The sequence below is a fragment of the Amblyraja radiata genome, chromosome 6 (genome assembly GCF_010909765.2).
Source record: "Amblyraja radiata isolate CabotCenter1 chromosome 6, sAmbRad1.1.pri, whole genome shotgun sequence".
Classification (NCBI taxonomy): Eukaryota; Metazoa; Chordata; class Chondrichthyes; order Rajiformes; family Rajidae; genus Amblyraja; species Amblyraja radiata.
This window is the reverse complement of record NC_045961.1, coordinates 91,098,917-91,117,151: the sequence shown is the minus strand read 5'-3', so window position 1 is coordinate 91,117,151 and position 18,235 is coordinate 91,098,917. Positions and strand designations below refer to the sequence as shown.

General features: G+C 41.9%; 1 protein-coding gene across 3 annotated transcripts in view; it reads left to right on the top strand.

Moving 5' to 3' along the window:
* c2cd3 (C2 domain containing 3 centriole elongation regulator) overlaps positions 1-18,235 on the top strand; it is a 113,542-nt gene that overhangs the window by 30,860 nt on the left and 64,447 nt on the right. For all 3 annotated transcript variants that reach the window (XM_033023200.1, XM_033023199.1, XM_033023197.1), the window contains 9 exons: positions 297-444; positions 5,271-5,434; positions 8,142-8,354; positions 9,580-9,695; positions 11,362-11,480; positions 13,609-13,743; positions 14,454-14,957; positions 15,916-16,067; positions 17,951-18,194. In XM_033023200.1, the coding sequence (XP_032879091.1) occupies positions 297-444; positions 5,271-5,434; positions 8,142-8,354; positions 9,580-9,695; positions 11,362-11,480; positions 13,609-13,743; positions 14,454-14,957; positions 15,916-16,067; positions 17,951-18,194 (1,795 nt within the window). The remainder of the gene's footprint in view (positions 1-296; positions 445-5,270; positions 5,435-8,141; positions 8,355-9,579; positions 9,696-11,361; positions 11,481-13,608; positions 13,744-14,453; positions 14,958-15,915; positions 16,068-17,950; positions 18,195-18,235) is intronic.

Below are 18,235 nucleotides of genomic sequence, written 5' to 3'. Positions count from 1 at the left end.
TTCACTTGTAGATTTGCAACTTCAAAAAAGGTGTGTCACTGACATGGTGGATTGGCGTCCATTACAGAAAATTCCAAATTTTCAATTGTGTTGAAATCTATTTTAATTTACATGGCATGGTATATGTAAGAGATAACCAATCCTTAACATTGGTTTTGCATCAGGATGATGACATCTAAATGTTCCTCACTGTAATTATGAAAATATTCCTGAATTATTTTTTGACACAAACATTCTTTCTTCACAAAATTCCTTCCAACAGATTCATATTCTGCTTTTCATTTATTTATCTACAGTACTGACTCTATACCTCTCCATTACTGGCATGGCACACACTCCCCTCCAGAGTCTTTATCTGGTGGAAGTAGTATTCTTGATGCAAGCGAATTAAACGATCCTCATTATGACAAGAGCCTGCTGGAAAATCTCTTCTACAAGGATCCTGTAAGTTTAAAAAGTTACAAAGCTTCCAAGATTTTTCACATTGATAATCGGCATGTTATAATTAGGTGATTGCTTTATATTGACACGATAAATGGTTTGGTATATTTAAAAACTTCCACTTCCCCCCCCCCCCTTTTTTTATGCTGTTGCCAATGTACTTATTGGGCAACAACGGTCTGGTTTCTACCAGTTATTAGAGCAGAAATTTAAAGATGCACTTAGGATAATTATTTTGTATAATGTGTAATGCTAATATGCAGAAGGCACTCTACTTGACCACTCACAGATGAATCCTTAGAACAATGCAAATAAAATGCAGTAAATATAAAATATGAAACAGGCCCTTCGGCCCACCAAGTCTACGGCAACCATCGATCACCCGTTAACACTAGTTCTATGAAATAGAAGCATAGTTAGTTCGTTAATTTATTGTCACGTGTACTTCTGTACAGTAACAAGCTCGTTCTGCCTGCTATCCAGTCAAATCATACCATATATGCGTAGAATAGATCGTCTTCTGGAACAGCACGCAGAGAGACGCCACGTCCTAGCGCCATCTTACAACTTCCAAGTCTCTGCAAAGTACGATCTTGGCCAAAGAGATGTGTGATTTCTTATTTTCTCATTATTTTCTCATTATTTTCTCATTATAAGGCCTGCTTTCCTGGTCACTGGGCTCTCACTTAACTTTATTTCTCTGTTGCTAGCCGGGCAACCTAGGCAGCTTTTTAGGTTGCCAAATGACAGTTTAGGTGGTCATTTAAGACGACTTGCATGACGCGTGCGATAATGTGCTCGGACTAAGTGCGTAGTTACAAGTCGGAATTATGCTCAATGAAGCATTCACATATTATTTCTGCTTCAAATAAAGTCACAAACTAAACATATTCACCAATCAAGACGTGACATATACCACAATGGCATGCAGCAAAATTACAATACAGTATCTCAACTCTTTTTACACGTTGCAAAGAAATGCAATTTCTAACCACTTCCAAACAAAAATGTGGTTGGATTATTCAGCGTATGATCAACTTCGGTGAGACCAAGCGCAGGCTTGGCGATTGCTTCGCACATCACCTCCACTCAGTTCGCAATAACCAACCTGATCTCCCGGCGGCTCAACACTTCAACTCCCCCTCCCATTCAGAATCCGACCTTCTGTCCTGGGCCTCCTCCATGGCCAGAGTGAGGACCACAGCAAATTGGAGGAACAGCACCTCATATTTCGCTTGGGTAGTTTACACCCCAGAGGTATGAACATAGGCTTCTCCAGTTTCAGGTAGTCTTTGCATTCCCCTTCCTTACCCTCCCATTCCCAACTCTCCCAATCCTACCATCTCCGCCTCTTCCTTTCCTTTTCCTGCCCCCCCCCCCTCCGACATCAGTCTGAAGAAGGGTCTCGACCCGCAACGTTACCTATTCCTTCGCTCCATAGATGCTGCCTCACCCGCTGTTTTTCTCCAGCTTTTTTGTCTTCCACCCATTCACACAAGTTCTGTTATCCCACTTTCCTCACCCACACCCTACACATTAGGGGCAATTTTACAGAGACAAGTTAACCTACAAAGCCTATGCGTCTTTGGGATGTGGGAGGAAACCCACACGCTTGCAGGGAGAATGTGCAAATTCAACACAGACAGTGCCCGAGGACGGGATCGAACACAGATCTCTGGCGTATGAGGCAGCAAGTCCACCAGCTGTGCCACTATATTTTGTTTTCCAACACACAAAAAATTATACGTTGATAACTTTGGTTTCAGTCTTAAATCTCTAAGTCATGCTATATCCCCCTTTACAGCTACTGTATGTTTTAATTCAGTTCAAGACTATGGGGCAGTACATTGGCCATAATGTTGCTGCCTAAAAGTGCCAGAGATCCGGAATTGATCCTGAATATGGGTGCTGTCTGTATGGAGTTTGCTCCTTTTCCCTTTGATTGCATGGGTTTTCTCCGGGTGCTCTTGTTTCCCTCCACATTCCAAAGGTGTGCAGGAAGCTTTTTCAGACCCAACCCAAACGTAATGTTTTCCTTTTGTCCAGAGATTCTGTCTGACCTGTTGAGTTACTCCAGCTTTTTGTGTCTATCTTCAGTTTAAACCAGCATCTGCAGTTCCTTCCTACACACACGGTACTATACAATAGAACTTTATTAATCCCAGGAGGGAAATTGTGTGAGTGTGTGGGTATATATATTACACACACACACACACACACACACACACACACACACACACACACACACACACACACACACACACACACACACACACACACACACACACACACAGAGTTAAACATTCATATATAAATATACACTTTTGTTTTCGCGTTTATAACATTGTTTACAGAGTACTATGTTTACATATTCTGTTGTGCTGCTGCAAGTAAGGATTTCATTGTTCTAACTGGGACGTGAGAATAAAATACTCTTGACTCTTGACTTGCGTCGCTAATGTGTGGGATAGAACTAGTGTATGGGTGATCGGTGGTCGGCGTGGACTCGGTGGGCCGAAGGGCCTGTTTCCGCTCTATCTTTAAATTAAACTAAAAACACTAAAACCAGAGGGAGTCTAAAGAAGGGTCTCTACCCGAAAAGGTCACCCAATTTCTTCTATCCAGAGATGCTGGCTGCTCCACGGAGTTCCCCCGCACAATTAAAGCATGGAATAGTCTTCACCCTGCCATAGTTACCCAACTAAATTTAAGGTAGCATACAGACGCAACTAAATTTAAGGTAGCTCTTTTTTCCCCCAAGAACCCTTTTTAGCTTTGGTCCACCCTCCACCACCTCCAGTTTAAATTCCATTTGGAATATTTTTGGGGAAACCAAGAAGCAAGAGTTACTCCAGCTCCAGGGAGTGATTCTGCGTTGGGTTTCAGCAGTCGCAACCTGGCAGTGCGCATGTGCAAGGCGGCCGGCCGTGCTGGCGGATGAGGAATGGCTGGATTGCGGAGACCCGGAGACCCGGATACACATGGCGGGTGGAGATGGAGAGTGACAGAGAGAGAGATAGAGAGGGGGGCCAAGCCGGGCAAAATGACTCGGCTTTTAGGTTGCCCGGTGGGACTTTAGGTGGCCATTGGCAACCGGGCAACCGTTAATTTCGAGCCCTGAATAAAGTAGGGTTCGGCCTGGCCCATCGCGATGCCATCGGCTCCTTCCACCATCGCTACGTGCAGCTGCCACAGGCTGCATTTGATTTGCTCGCACACTGACTGCTAAAGGACCTCCCGTGACCGCCTCCGCTGTAACCATTACTGGGGTCACCGCAAACATGCAGCCCACCACTTCTAGCAGCCACCCTTCTCACTGTGTGCCATAGTCATTTCCTGAGACGGTCATGGAAAGTTGGGACAGTTCCTGAGGATGCGGGGAGTGAATTTGTGGACCATTCACAGTGCTGACTTTCCCCTTCACCTTCCACTGCTGCCATTGTTTGCTCTGAACTGAGTAAGACCCTGATCTTCTCGATCTCTGCTGAGGTCGGATGTGACGCCCAGTGTCCAACTTCAAGCAGAACAGCCATGCTATGGCCAGTCCCCGTGAGTGACTGGCGTGCTCATAGCTGGTCCCTGTGGGCAATCAATGGGCACAAGTAACGGATGTGCTCTGTGGCTATGAGGAAACTGGAGGAAATGAGAATGATCCCAGGAATGAGTGGGTTAACATATGATGAGCGTTAGACGGCACTAGGCCTCTACTCGCTGGGGTTTAGAAATATGAGAGGGGATCTCATTGAAACTTACCGAATAGTGAAAGGCCTGGATAGAATGGATATTGAGAGGATATTTCCACTAGTGGGAAAGTCTAGGACCAGATCAGAATTAAACAACGTTCCTTTAGGAAGATGAGGAGGAATTTCTTTGGTCAGAGCGTGGTGAATCTGTGGAATTCATTGCCACTGAAGGCTGTGGAGGCAATGGATATTTTCAAGGCAGAGATAGATAGATTCTTGATTGGTACAGGTGTCATGGGTTATGGGGAGAAGGCAGGAGAACGGGGTTTGGAGGGAGAGATTGATCAGCCATGATTGAATGGTAGAATGGACTTGATGGGCTGAATGGCCTAATTGTGCTCCTATCAGTTGTGAAACGCGCACGGTCATATGGAGAACGTACATACTTCAGACAGTCAGGATGGAACCCGGTTCTCTGGCGCTGTGAGGCAACAGCTCTACCAGCTGTGCCACTTTGCAATTGGAGATGAACAATAGATGCTGGCTATTCATCAGATGTTTACATCTGGTAATTGAACAAATAAGTTCCTCTCATCTCAGACACAAGAAATTCAGTCTGTTTAAGCATGGATTTGGTGTGAAATAACAAGTTAAGTAAACGCATGGTTTTGTGTATGTGGATTTGCATAATATTTTCTTGTATTTTATTTATGTGAAGAGTTTGTTCAACATTCCTGACACTTGCATTGCTGCACCTGCTGAGTTTCTCCAGCTTTTTTGTGTACCTGACACTTGCATTGTTTGGTTGTGATTGCTGTGTACTTTTACAAGTCTACATTGTCAAATTTAGTGTTGTGCTAAAATAAGGAACTGCAGATGCTAGTTTGCAAAAAAGAGAAACAAAGTGCTGGAGTAATTCAGCGGGTCAGGCAGAGACAATGATAGGTGACGTTTCGGGTCAGGCCCCTTCAGACTGAATCAGCCCTGACCCAAAACATCATCTATCCATGTTCTCCAGCAATTCTGCCTGACTGCTGGATTAATCCAGCACTCTTTGCCTTTTTTCAGTGCTGTGGGGTTTAGTTATAAATCCACTTTCATGCACATTCACAAATTTCTTATCCATTTGTTGTTGCTTCCGCATAGAATTATGAAAGTAGCATAAGTGATTTTACTAGTGAAGATGAGGAATTGGATACTTCAAAGAAAAAACTGAAGACGAAGTCATGTTACAAACCTGATGACCATAACCAGCATAAAACTGCTAGTAGAATAGATTTAAATCAAAACAAAGCACAAAAGATTATCAGGTAAAATAGTGTTTTATTAACATTTAATGTTGGTAAATGTAAGTATTTGTGCATTTAATGTACGGTTTTATATAATGTTGTTTTCTACAATTTTGCTTTTGCTTAAATGCAAGCATTGCTTGCTGTTGACATAGATGCATAGATACATAGACAATATGTGCAGGAGTAGGCCATTCGGCCCTTCGAGCCAGCACTGCCATTCAATGTGATCATGGCTGATCATCCACAATCAGTACACCGTACCTGCCTTCTCCCCATATCCCTTGATTCCGCTAGCCTCAGAGCTCTATCTAACTCTTTTAGACAATAGATAATAGGTGCAGGAGTAGGCCATTCGGCCCTTCGAGCCAGCACCGCCCTTCAATGTGATCATGGCTGATCATCCCCAATCAGTACCACGTTCCTGCCTTCTCCGCATATCCCCTGACTCCGCTATATTTAAGTGCCCTATCTAGCTCTCTCTTAAAAGCATCTAGAGAACGCGCCTCCACTGCCCTCTGAGGCAGAGAATTCCACAGACACACTACACTCTGTGAGAAAAAGTATTTCCTCGTCTCCGTTCTAATTGGCTTACTCCTTATTCTTAAACTGTGGCCCCTGGTTCTGGACCCCCCCAACATCGGGAACAAGTTTCCTGCCTCTAGTGTGTCCAAACCCTTAACAATCTTATATGTTCCAATGAGATTGCCTCTCATCCTTCTAAACTCCAGAGTGTACAAGCCTAGCTGCTCCATTCTCTCAGCATATGACAGTCCTGCCATCCCGGGAATTAACCTTGTAAACCTACGCTGCACTCCCACAATAGCAAGAATGTCCTTCCTCAAATTAGGGGACCAAAACTGCACACAATACTCCAGGTATGGTCTCACTAGGGCTCTGTACAACTGCAGAAGGACCTCTTTGCTCCTATATTCGATTCCTCTTGTTATAAAGGCCAACATGCCATTCGCTTTTGTCACTGCCTGCTGTACCTGCATGCTTACTTTCATAGACTGATGTACAAGGACCCCCAGATCCCGTTGTACTTCCCCTTTTCCCAACTTGACGCCATTTAGATAGTAATCTGCCTTCCTGTTTTTGCTACCAAAGTGGATAACCTCACATTTATCCGCATTAAACTTCATCTGCGATGCATCTGCCCACTCCCCTAACCTGTCCAAGTCACCCTGCATTCTCATAGCATCCTCCTCACAGTTCACACTGCCACCCAGCTTTGTGTCATCTGCAAATTTGCTAATGTTACTTTGAATCCCTTCATCCAAATCATTGATATATTTGGAAATAGCTGCGGTCCCAGCACCGAGCCTTGCGGTCCCCCACTAGTCACTGCCTGCCATTCTGAAAGGGACCCGTTAATCCTTACTCTTTGTTTCCTGTCTGCCAACCACTTCTCTATCCATGTCAGCACTCTACCCCCAATACCATGTGCCCTAATTTTGCCCCCTAATCTCCTATGTGGGACTTTATCAAATGCTTTCTGAAAGTCCAGGTACACTATATCCACTGGCTCTCCCTTGCCCATTTTCCTAGTTACATCTTCAAAAAATTCCAGAAGATTAGTCGAGCATGATTTCCCATTCGTAAATCCATGCTGACTCGGACCGATCCTGTTACTGCTAGCCAAATGTTCGGTTATCTCATCTTTTATAATTAACTCCAGCATCTTCCCCACCACCGATGTCTGGCTAACAGGTCTATAATTCCCTGTTTTCTCTCTCCCGCCTTTCTTAAAGAGTGGGATCCAGTGAATCGGCCTCCACTGCCTTCTGAGGCAGAGAATTCCAGAAATTTACAAGCCTCTTTTCCTCATCTCAGTTCTAAATGGCTTACCCCTTGTTCTTAAACTGTGGCCCCTGGTTCTGGACTCCCCCAACATCGGGAACATGTTTCCTGCATCTAGCGTGTCCAATCTCTTAATAATTTTATATGTTTCTATAAGATTGCCTCTCATCCTTCTAAATTCCAGCGAATACAAGCCCGGTCGCTCCATTCTTTCATCATATGACAGTCCCGCCATCCCGGGAATTAACCTCGTGAACCTACGCTGCACTCCCTCAATAGCAAGAATGTCCTTCCAGAACCTTTCTATTAACAATAAAGCTGTTCAGCTACTTGTTACACTCCTGCACCGTACAAGTTCCTTTCTCAAATGATTTTTGACCACTCTGCTTTACTTAGTGAATTTTTGCTAACTTTTAATCACAAAGAGGAGTTTACTATAGGAGTAAAGAGGTCCTTCTGCAGTTGTACAGGGCCCTAGTGAGACCACACCTGGAGTATTGTGTGCAGCTTTGGTCTCCCAATTTGAGCAAGGACATTCTTGCTATTGAGGGAGTGCAGCGTAGGTTCACCAGGTTAATTCCCGGGATGGCGGGACTGTTATATGATGATAGAATGGAGCGGCTGGGCTTGTATACCCTGGAATTTAGAAGGATGAGAGGATATCTTATTGAAAATTAAGATTATTAAGGGTTTGGACATGCTGGACGCCGGAAACATGTTCCCGATGTTGGGGGAGTACAGTAACCAAGAAAAATCTCCAAACATCTGTCCGACCGATCGGAAACACTCTTCAGGAGTCAGGTGTGGATTTGGAGGGCACTGTAGCTTAATGTCACATTGTGTATTTATTCACTGATCCTGCTGTTGAGAATTGCTCAGTGTTGAGACAGAGAAGACTTTACATTTTTTTTTTTTTTACCTACAGTCAACACCCTATGCAAGAAGGTTCTGTACTGAGTAAAGAACAAGAGATACCTGCTGTTGAGTTGAATGTAAATAGACTTGCCCTACTTGAACGCATTTGTTTGGCCCGCGTTATAATTGAAACATTAAAGCTTCCTCCGGATAGCACTCGCGCAATGCCAAAAGGAAAAGGCAGCAGAGGAAAGCCACCTCGACCTGTTTCAGGAAGGAAATGGTAATTTATAAAATATCACAGTTCATGCATCTTTTCGCATTTGCTTTTTTAGATACGTTTCTGGCTCTGTGCTTTTTAGTGTTATGGCAGGCTTTATGAATGATCAGGTGTTCGATTAACCCTCAACATATAATTTGGAATGCCACTTCAGTGTATTAGCAGGGGAAAACTGCAAATGATGAATGGGTTGCTGATCAATTAGATTGCTTTGCAGTGGATGGGGTCAAACATTTCAAGTGCTTGTACAGCTGGCCCTGGTCACACAAGTAGCAAGGATTCCTTAACACCTCTGACATAGCTTCCCAATGCGGTGAGACTTTAGAGAGGATTAGGAAGAGGAACCCAGGCCTCTACACCTGTCTTTGCATCACAACATTTTTTAGTTGTTCATTGCTGCTTACCAGGCTGGTGGCAATAATGTTGATACTGAGAAAGGTTGTTAAATCTTTTAATTGTTGTAGAAGGTCATTGCTTGACATTGTTATCATTATCTGAGAACCACAAAGTTCTTGCATAAATGCAAGTGCTTCTTTCACACCATTTCAAGGCATTTCTTATCAAGGCTTTCATAATAAATTTTTTCTGCCTGTGACTATACGTGTCCATTAGATTCTTATCCAGCAGTTTTATGTTTTTAACTTAGTAACATTTCAGCAATGGCACTTGCATAGTTTAATGGCGGGCTGAAACAATCGTGGAAGTTACATAGAAACATAGAAAATAGGTGCAGGAGGAGGCCATTCGGTCCTTCGAGCTGAATGGCCTCCTCCTCTAAATTACATAGCAGCAATTGATGAATTCACTTGATAAATTGTCCCCAGTATTAAAAATAATGCTTGTCTGATAACCTCGCCCATTGTCAAAGTAGATAACATGATCATATTTGACAAAGTGAGAAAATATTATGTAGGAATAATAATGCTTAAAGGTGTCTGGAGAGAAGTAATTGACCACAGTCTTCCTTGATACAAGTGTTTTTCAATACTGGCAAACATTATGATTAATGGCTAGAAGCATTCATTTGAGAGACCTAGGCTGGTTCTATTTATCAGAACATCTATGTGCAGGTGATAATCTATTTATCATTTTGAAAGGCAGGAAAGATAGTTTTAGGGAAGATCGGTTGTCCTGATGCAAGAAAATAAAGAGAACTTCTTGAATTTATTTGATTAGAAATAATAGTTTTATTTCCAGATTTGTATTCTAATTCTTTTTTCTCCTTCAGCACTTATATTGTTGAGTACAATCTTCCTGTGTCCACATCTTCAAAGAGTGGAGTGCAAGAGCTGTACATGGGATCTGAGATTACACGGGTAGCTTCCAGCAAAGTTATAAATGAAGGTAGGAATGATGGGCAAAACTCCTTCTGGACCATTTGAGTAAAAAGTAAATCAAATAAGCTGACATTGTTCTGCAGGCTGATTATCTTCTACCTGTTTCCTGATCTTAGCCATGTCACTTAAAGTTGTGGTAATAAATAGCCAGGGACTTATTATGACATTCACCATGTGAAAATATGAAGAGGCTACATTCTGAGATGTGCATTAATTTGTGAGTTTTTCCAGAATTAGCAGAGGGCTCCTTGGTCAGGGGTCAGTATGACAGCCAGTGAAACCTACTTTAGGATGAAATGTTTGACATGTTGTTCTAACAAAAAGTAATTTGTGTAAGAGATGTCGTCCAGTAAACTGCGTGTTCCCTGTTTCATAGAAACATAGAAATTAGGTGCAGGAGTAGGCCATTCGGCCCTTCGAGCCTGCACCGCCATTCAATATGATCATGGCTGATCATCCAACTCAGTATCCCGTACCTGCCTTCTCTCCATACCCTCTGATCCCCTTAGCCACAAGGGCCACATCTAACTCCCTCTTAAATATAGCCAATGAACTGGCCTCGACTACCCTCTGTGGCAGAGAGTTCCAGAGATTCACCACTCTCTGTGTGAAAAAAGTTCTTCTCATCTCGGTTTTAAAGGATTTCCCCCTTATCCTTAAGCTGTGACCCCTTGTCCTGGACTTCCCCAACATCGGGAGCAATCTTCCTGCATTTAGCCTGTCCAACCCCTTAAGAATTTTGTAAGTTTCTATAAGATCCCCTCTCAATATCCTAAATTCTAGAGAGTATAAACCAAGTCTATCCAGTCTTTCTTCATAAGACAGTCCTGACATCCCAGGAATCAGTCTGGTGAACCTTCTCTGCACTCCCTCTATGGCAATAATGTCCTTCCTCAGATTTGGAGACCAAAACTGTACGCAATACTCCAGGTGTGGTCTCACCAAGGCCCTGTACAACTGCAGTAGAACCTCCCTGCTCCTATACTCAAATCCCTTTGCTATGAAAGCTGACATACCATTCGCTTTCTTCACTGCCTGCTGCACCTGCATGCCTACTTTCAATGACTGGTGTACCATGACACCCAGGTCTCGCTGCATCTCCCCTTTTCCTAGTCGGCCACCATTTAGATAATAGTCATATCACGGTATAAAACGTTTGCAGCCTTATTCAAAAAGTTTCTAAGTGGGTTTTTTTTTGTTAGTTTTGTAGAATCCCATTTTGTACATTGAGGTTATAGTGGGCAAATCTAAAGCCATATAGTCAAATTTTTACACCGGTCTCCTGTTTTTTAATCATAGTGTTCTGCTTTTCATCCATAACCTCCTTTATCACCCCCTTCAGGCAGTGAATTCCAAGTCCCTTTTTGACATTTCACTGCTGCCACCCCCACCACATGTCACCACAAATCTGTGTCCTCTATTTATTGACCACTCTACCAAGGAATCAAGTCCTTCCTATGAACATCTTCCAAGCCTCTCAATTTAATCTCAACCGATTATTACTCCAAAGAAAAAAAACACTAGCCTTGCCACTATCTCCTCCTAAACATAGTTCTCCAACCATGGAAACAACCTCCGGAATCTCCTCCACTCACTCTCTGTTGCTCTCAGAGTTGACATTTGAATTTGCAATTGTGTGCTAAGCAGAACCGTACCGATTTTATTTTCTACAGTGGTACAATTCCAGCAGCGGCTTGTTTTTCCTGTTTGCTTTGATGGTTTGATGATAGAGCATTGGTGGAACTCCAATCTTGTGTTTAGCATTTACTCCAAAAAGATGACACAGAAAAAGGTTAGATTTAATTATTTTAAATTATTTGATATGGTAAATATTTATTTACACTTGGTATTCTTTTTGAAATAAAATACTATTTTGTAAATTGGACCAAGATTATTTAAAAATCTGTACTTGACAACAGGGAGGCTGAAGGGTCTTGTTCGCTGAGTCCAATTAGTTGTAGTTGGTGAAGTTTTATATTGAATATCATCAATTCCTATTATTAGAGTGGTTGTCATTACCATTTAGTTCTGATCTACCTGGATATTAATATTAATCTTTCAAATATGTTTTGAAGCAACTGGGGGAAACATCTATGGAAAGTATTGATGAACTCCATTTCCATTTCCCTTTCCCCAACCTATTTTTCCATCTGCAGTTAATGCTGGAAAGGAGTTTGCAACTCATTACTGTCTGCAATTGAAAGGAGTTTCTTGGGCTTCAAAGTGCTTATTTCAATCTAAATTATGAATAATCAAGTTCTCTCCAAGTTTGCGGATGACACGAAGCTGGGGGGCAGTGTTAGCTGTGAGGAGGAGGCTAGGAGGCTGCAAGGTGACTTGGATAGGTTGGGTGAGTGGGCAAATGCATGTATAATGTGGATAAATGTGAGGTTATCCACTTTGGTGGCACAAACAGGAAAGTAGACTATTATCTGAATGGTGGCCGATTAGGAAAAGGGGAGATGCAACGAGACCTGGGTGTCATGGTACACCAGTCATTGAAAGTAGGCATGCAGGTGCAGCAGGCAGTGAAGAAAGCGAATGGTATGTTAGCATTCATAGCAAAAGGATTTGAGTATAGGAGCAGGGATGTTCTACTGCAGTTGTACAGGGTCTTGGTGAGACCACACCTGGAGTATTGCGTACAGTTTTGGTCTCTAAATCTGAGGAAAGACATTCTTGCCATAGAGGGAGTACAGAGAAGGTTCACCAGACTGATTCCTGGGATAGCAGGACTTTCATATGAAGAAAGACTGGATAGACTCGGCTTGTACACGCTAGAATTTAGAAAATTCAGGGGGGATCTTATAGAAACTTACAAAATTCTTAAGGGGTTGGACAGGCTAGATGCAGGAAGATTATTCCCGATGTTGGGGAAGTCCAGAACAAGGGGTCACAGTTTAAGGATAAGAGGGAAGTCCTTTAGGACCGAGATGAGAAAATCATTTTTTACACAGAGAGTGGTGAATCTGTGGAATTCTCTGCCACAGAAGGTAGTTGAGGCCAGTTCATTGACTATATTTAAGAGGGAGTTAGATGTGGCCCCTGTGGCTAAAGGGATCAGGGGGTATGGAGAGAAGGCAGGTATTGGATACTGAGTTGGATGATCATCCATGATCATATTGAATGGCGGTGCAGGCTCGAAGGGCCGAATGGCCTACTCCTGCACCTATTTTCTATGTTTCTATGTTTGAAGCATTTTTTTCCTTTACCCATTTAATAAAACAGGAGGTAGACAAACGTGCTGGAGAAACTCAGCGGGTGCAGCAGCATCTATGGAGCGAAGGAAATAGGCAACGTTCGGGCCGAAACCCTTCTTCAGACAGGAGGAGCCCAGCCAGGACTCACCCCACAGAGCCCAGTCCCTCCACGCACTAGAGTCTCCCAACCCCTGCAGAGTAGTTATTAAGATGGCTGATCCATGGGCGGTTGCTGCTGGGACGAAAGTCAGGGCCTGATCAACCCCGGCTGGGTCACCTGGGCGAGGGTGTCTGATGTTGTGAGACCCGAAACACCCGATGACCCCAAATCACATCATTGAGGATGCGTCCCAGCGCATCTGGAAGATGTATATTTTTCACACAGTACAAGTGACTTTGTCATTTTTATTTGTTCACTGAACACCTGATCACTTTTGGCAAATTCAAAAGCCAAAAGATTGGGTCTGGAGCTCCCTCATGTTTCTCTTGTGCTCTGCTAAAGTGGCCACAAGGGGGCATCAGTCAGCAAACCTAGAACCATACTCTTTCTGACATCCCCCTCCCCCCCCCCCCTTTTCCTGAAAACAGAATAAATTCTTACTAATATTTACCATTATAAAATGATTCCATTGTAAAAAAACAGTGAACGCATTATGTGGTCATTGCAATGAAAATGATTTTTGAATACATATTACTAATTTTCTTTTTTCCCCACTGAAGCCAATTTTGATTGGTACAGCAAGTCTTGCGCTTCGAACCATCATTCAATCAGATTTATTAAGTATAACCAGTGAATTACCCGTCAATATGATGTGTGACAAGAAGGAAAAGCAGCAACCGATTGGTCCTTTAAAGGTAAATATCAGAAATAAAAATACTGTAATTTATGCAATGTGTAAGAAGGAACTGCAGATGCTGGTTTAAACTGAAGATAGACATAAAAAGCTGGAGTAACTCAGCGGGACATCTCTAGAAAGAAGGAATGGGTGGCGTTTCGTGTCGAGATCCTTCGTCAATCTGAAGAAGCGTCTCGACCCGAAACATCACCCATTCCTTCTCTCCAGAGATGCTGTCTGTCCCGCTGAGTTATTCCACCTCTTTGTGTAAATGATGCAATGATTGATGGGGAAATTGAAGAACATGGGCCAGCTTGTTTGTTTACTTTCAGGGTCAGTAAATAAATTATGATGCGAACTGAAATGGATGATATATATGTTATGGTGCTAGGAGCGAGGACAGACACAAAGTGCTGGGTTAGGCAGCATCTCTGGAGAAAAAGGATGGGTGACGTTTTGGGTCGGAATCCTTCCTCAGACTGACGAAGGGTTCAGACCCAAAATGTCACCCATCCTTTTTCTTGAAGATTGCTGCCTGACCCACTGAGTTACTCCAGCACTTTGTGTCTATCTTCAGTAAAAAACAACATCTGCTGTTCATTCCTAAACATGGTGCTAGGAATACTTAGCAACTGGCAGATCATCTGAGAAATTAACATGGTGGTCTCTTGATTTAGTTTGAATTTATTGTGGTCTAATTTCCTTTTCCTTTGTGTTAATGTTTGGCAGATATCCGTGGATCTGGCTTCTGACAACAAAGATTTCACAAGTGCTAATTCCAGATTAGCTCCTTCTCCAAAGACTACTTATGCTGTTTCTAGCCCAGGACCAAAGTTTCCATCAGATCACAACATTGTTGATTTATGCCCAGTGGACCCACATTTTGGTGATCTGCAGGCTGGTGAAGTATTAGAAAAAGGAAATACTGAAACTCAGGTGAAACAAAGTCATACAAAGGATGGCTCTAGAACTTGCAATGCAAACCATCACCATCTTCCCTCTGTAGCTGCAGCACAAAGTTTAATGGAGCAGTTTAATTCTTCAATAGAGGAAGAAGGTTTCTTACTCCATGTTCTTCTGATGGTACCTGATGGAAAAGACTTTACGATGGGAGATGGCTGTGTCCAAAAACAATGGAATATATACCTAAAATGTAAGCTTTTCAGCACCGACGAGGCCACCAGATCTCCAGTTAGCTGGAGCACAACTCGACCAGTTTTTAACTTTTCACTGGTAAGTTTTCAAAGAATTCAAAAAGCACCAGTCAAGTGCATATGTTGACTTTTTAAATAAGAGATTCTCTATATGAACATTCTCTATAAGAACATGCCCAGAAACCAGAAGGAGAGGAGGTCTTTGCTGTGGATGGGGAAGAAGTGCAGTGGTGCAGCAAGAGAAGAGATGGCACAGCAGTGGTTGAGCTGCTGCATGAAGGCATCCAAGAAGGGTTAAATCCTAACTACACATGCTGTCTCTGCGTAATTTGTACGTACTCCCTGTGACTGCATAGGTTTTCTCCAGGTGCTCCGGTTTCCTCCCAGGTTCCAAAGAACTGCAGGTTTGTAGGCTAATTGGCTTCCGTAAACTTGCCCCCTGTGTGTAGGATGTGAAAGTGGGATATCATAGAACAGGTGTGTAAGAAAGAACCGCAGATGCTGGTTTAAACCAAAGACAGACACAAAAAGCTGGAGTACCTCAGCGGGACAAGCAGCATCTCTGGAGAGAAGGGATGGGTGACGTTTCGGGTCGAGACCCTTCTTCAGAACTAGTGTACAGGTGATCGATGGTCAGCAAGGACACGGTGAGCCAAAGGGCCTGTTTCCACATTGTATATCTCAATGAAACTAAACTAAAGAAAAACTACTGGTGAACATTACTTGTAATTTTGTAGAGGTTTCAGTACTAACCTCTAAAGAACAATTTGTTCTTAGTTTCTTGTCTGGTGAATTTATTTAATGCTCGCATTGTTAATTTAGCCATAGCATTGCAATTTACAGAAAGTTAATTGCATCTCCTTTAGCAACTCATTAGCATTTAAAACCCAAGCTATAAGACATGTTAATTGGCCATGAAAATTGATTGAACTGTCCAGCCTTTTATATAAACTGTACTTCATTATTGAAAAGCTGCATTTCATTTTCAAAACCGATCAAGTAGTAGATTTGCTAAGATTTTTCATTCTTTTTATTAGGTAGCTCCGATCACACTGACTCCAACACTACTAGAGAGGATGAAGAATAATATGATGATTATAGAGATCTGGAATAAAGCAATGACCTCAGGACAAGAGAATCTACTTGGGCTTGTGAAATTACCACTTCATCAATTTTACTTATCATTTAGGTAAATAGCATTCAGTAAACGTGTTTTTGTTTAAATTTCTCACATAGTGATATGATACAGACATTTAAGATATGTCATGTACCCCACTTTTTTTACTCCGGTACAAAATAACTTATATTTAAACAAGTTGTGCTTCATTAAGTCATTCTTTGTAAGTTGGAGTGAAGGAGGTGCATCAAACTTGAGGCCATTGATGATTTTGCTTGAATAGACCATGAGTAGAACCATGTTAAAACAGAAATGTATGCCAATTCAAGTAGAGGGATAGCCATTTTTACTTAGAAACTGAAATTTGAAATAGGCAATCTAAAATTAGTTAACTTCCCCAATTATTAATTATTGGTGGAAGTTGTGTTAATTTAATGAACAATAGCCAAAATTGATTCAGGAGGGGCACTTTTCAGCCTAACCATCTTCATTGATTTTTGTTTATTGAAATGGGTTGTGGAAAGCCTTGTAAAGAAGTGATCATAAACTTTGGAAGCACAAGGCACACGTTAACCGCAAAGGGAAGATTCTGTGAAATTTGGGTAACAAATTGATCTTAAGGTCAGAAACATGACTGGTCCAGATCTGCAGAACTGCTATGTCAACTGAGTTTACTAGTGTTTCTTTTGTTAATGATTATTTGATGAATTATCAGGTTGAATGATTGATCTGGTGATTAATTTAGCTGTATAAATTTCATCTGAACTAAGCAATTTAAATAACCATGGACGATAGTAATCACTTTTCCACAAATCCACATTTGCTCAGTATATGTCCTGCCTCTAAAACAAAACATAAATTGTCTAAATTTGCTGCTTACTGGATACGATAAACATAGTGTTATGGTTTTAAAATATTAGAGCTCATGAATTTTTAATCAAACCTATTTTCACGCATTTGTGTGCATTGTTTTCACCATGTAAATACACAATGCGCATGTGTGATTTTTGCACATGTACTGTGTGGTTTCCTAGTTATCAATTGGCAGGGAAACATAGAACAGTACTGCAAAGGAACAAACCTTTCAGCCCACAGCCGAACATGATGCTGAGATATCTACCTGCGCATAATCCATATCCCTTCATTGGCTGCATACCCATATGCCTATCCAAAAGTCTCTTAAATGTTGTTAAAAGTATCCTGATTTTTTAATATATGTTGCCTTCTGCCAGTATTTTGCTTTATTGCATCAAAGGATAAGAAATGTACAGAAACTCTGCCATTCTATACAAAAAACAAGAAACTTCTCTGTGGTATAACAAAATTGGAACAAAATTTAGAAAGAGTGTTTAAGCAACTCTACAGGCAAGCACAGAATTTATCTTAGACCAGTGGGATATGGGTTCTTGCACTTCATTGCAATGTTGCCAATCTGATGAAAAGAAACACAAGTGACCCGCTGAGTGCTGTTCTTGACCTGGGGGAAGTATCTTTCCTAAAAACTATTTAAAAACATCATAAAATCACCAAAACTTGCCTGAACGTGTCCAGCTAGATTGAGCAATTGTAACCATGTTTTTGAAGTCTGGAATCAGTGAATACCTGTTCTGGACTTGCATGCGTACTGGACATTAAAAAAACGGAGACGTGGCTGTTAAGGGTGGAAGCCAGCAAGCTGGAGAAAAATCAGTTGGCGCACTTGATTATTATATTACTGTATAATGTTAGGTTTAATTTAATCAGAAAGTTTTTTTTTAGATGGGTTTTTTGTTAAAATTACACTTGCTTAACATATGATTAGATGTTCTGTTTAAACAGCTTTAGTATGCACAACCCTCCCATGGTTTTAATTCTTAACTGAAGTGTAGCAAGTTGAGGGTGTCAGCAGATTTGTGTACAAAACAAATTAAACTTGTTTCCTTTTGAAATATAGATTATTTTTTGTGTGTCATTAGGGATCCCAAGATTTCTCATTTACTGCTCCAAGCTCAATATCCCGTGGTTGCTGTGGACAGCTACATGCCAATGATGGATGTTTTCACAGGGAATCAAAGGGGTAGCCTTCGAGTTCTATTAGCTATCGGAGGAGCAGACCAAATAGCAGCACTTCAGAAATTAAAAAGTGACGAGGAGGTATCTATCGCCGGTTTCCAGAGAACACCACATTTCTTGGATGCAGGGCCATCGATTCTATCAAAGGTTTGTGATTATTGTACTGCAAAATTATGTTGTAATGCAAC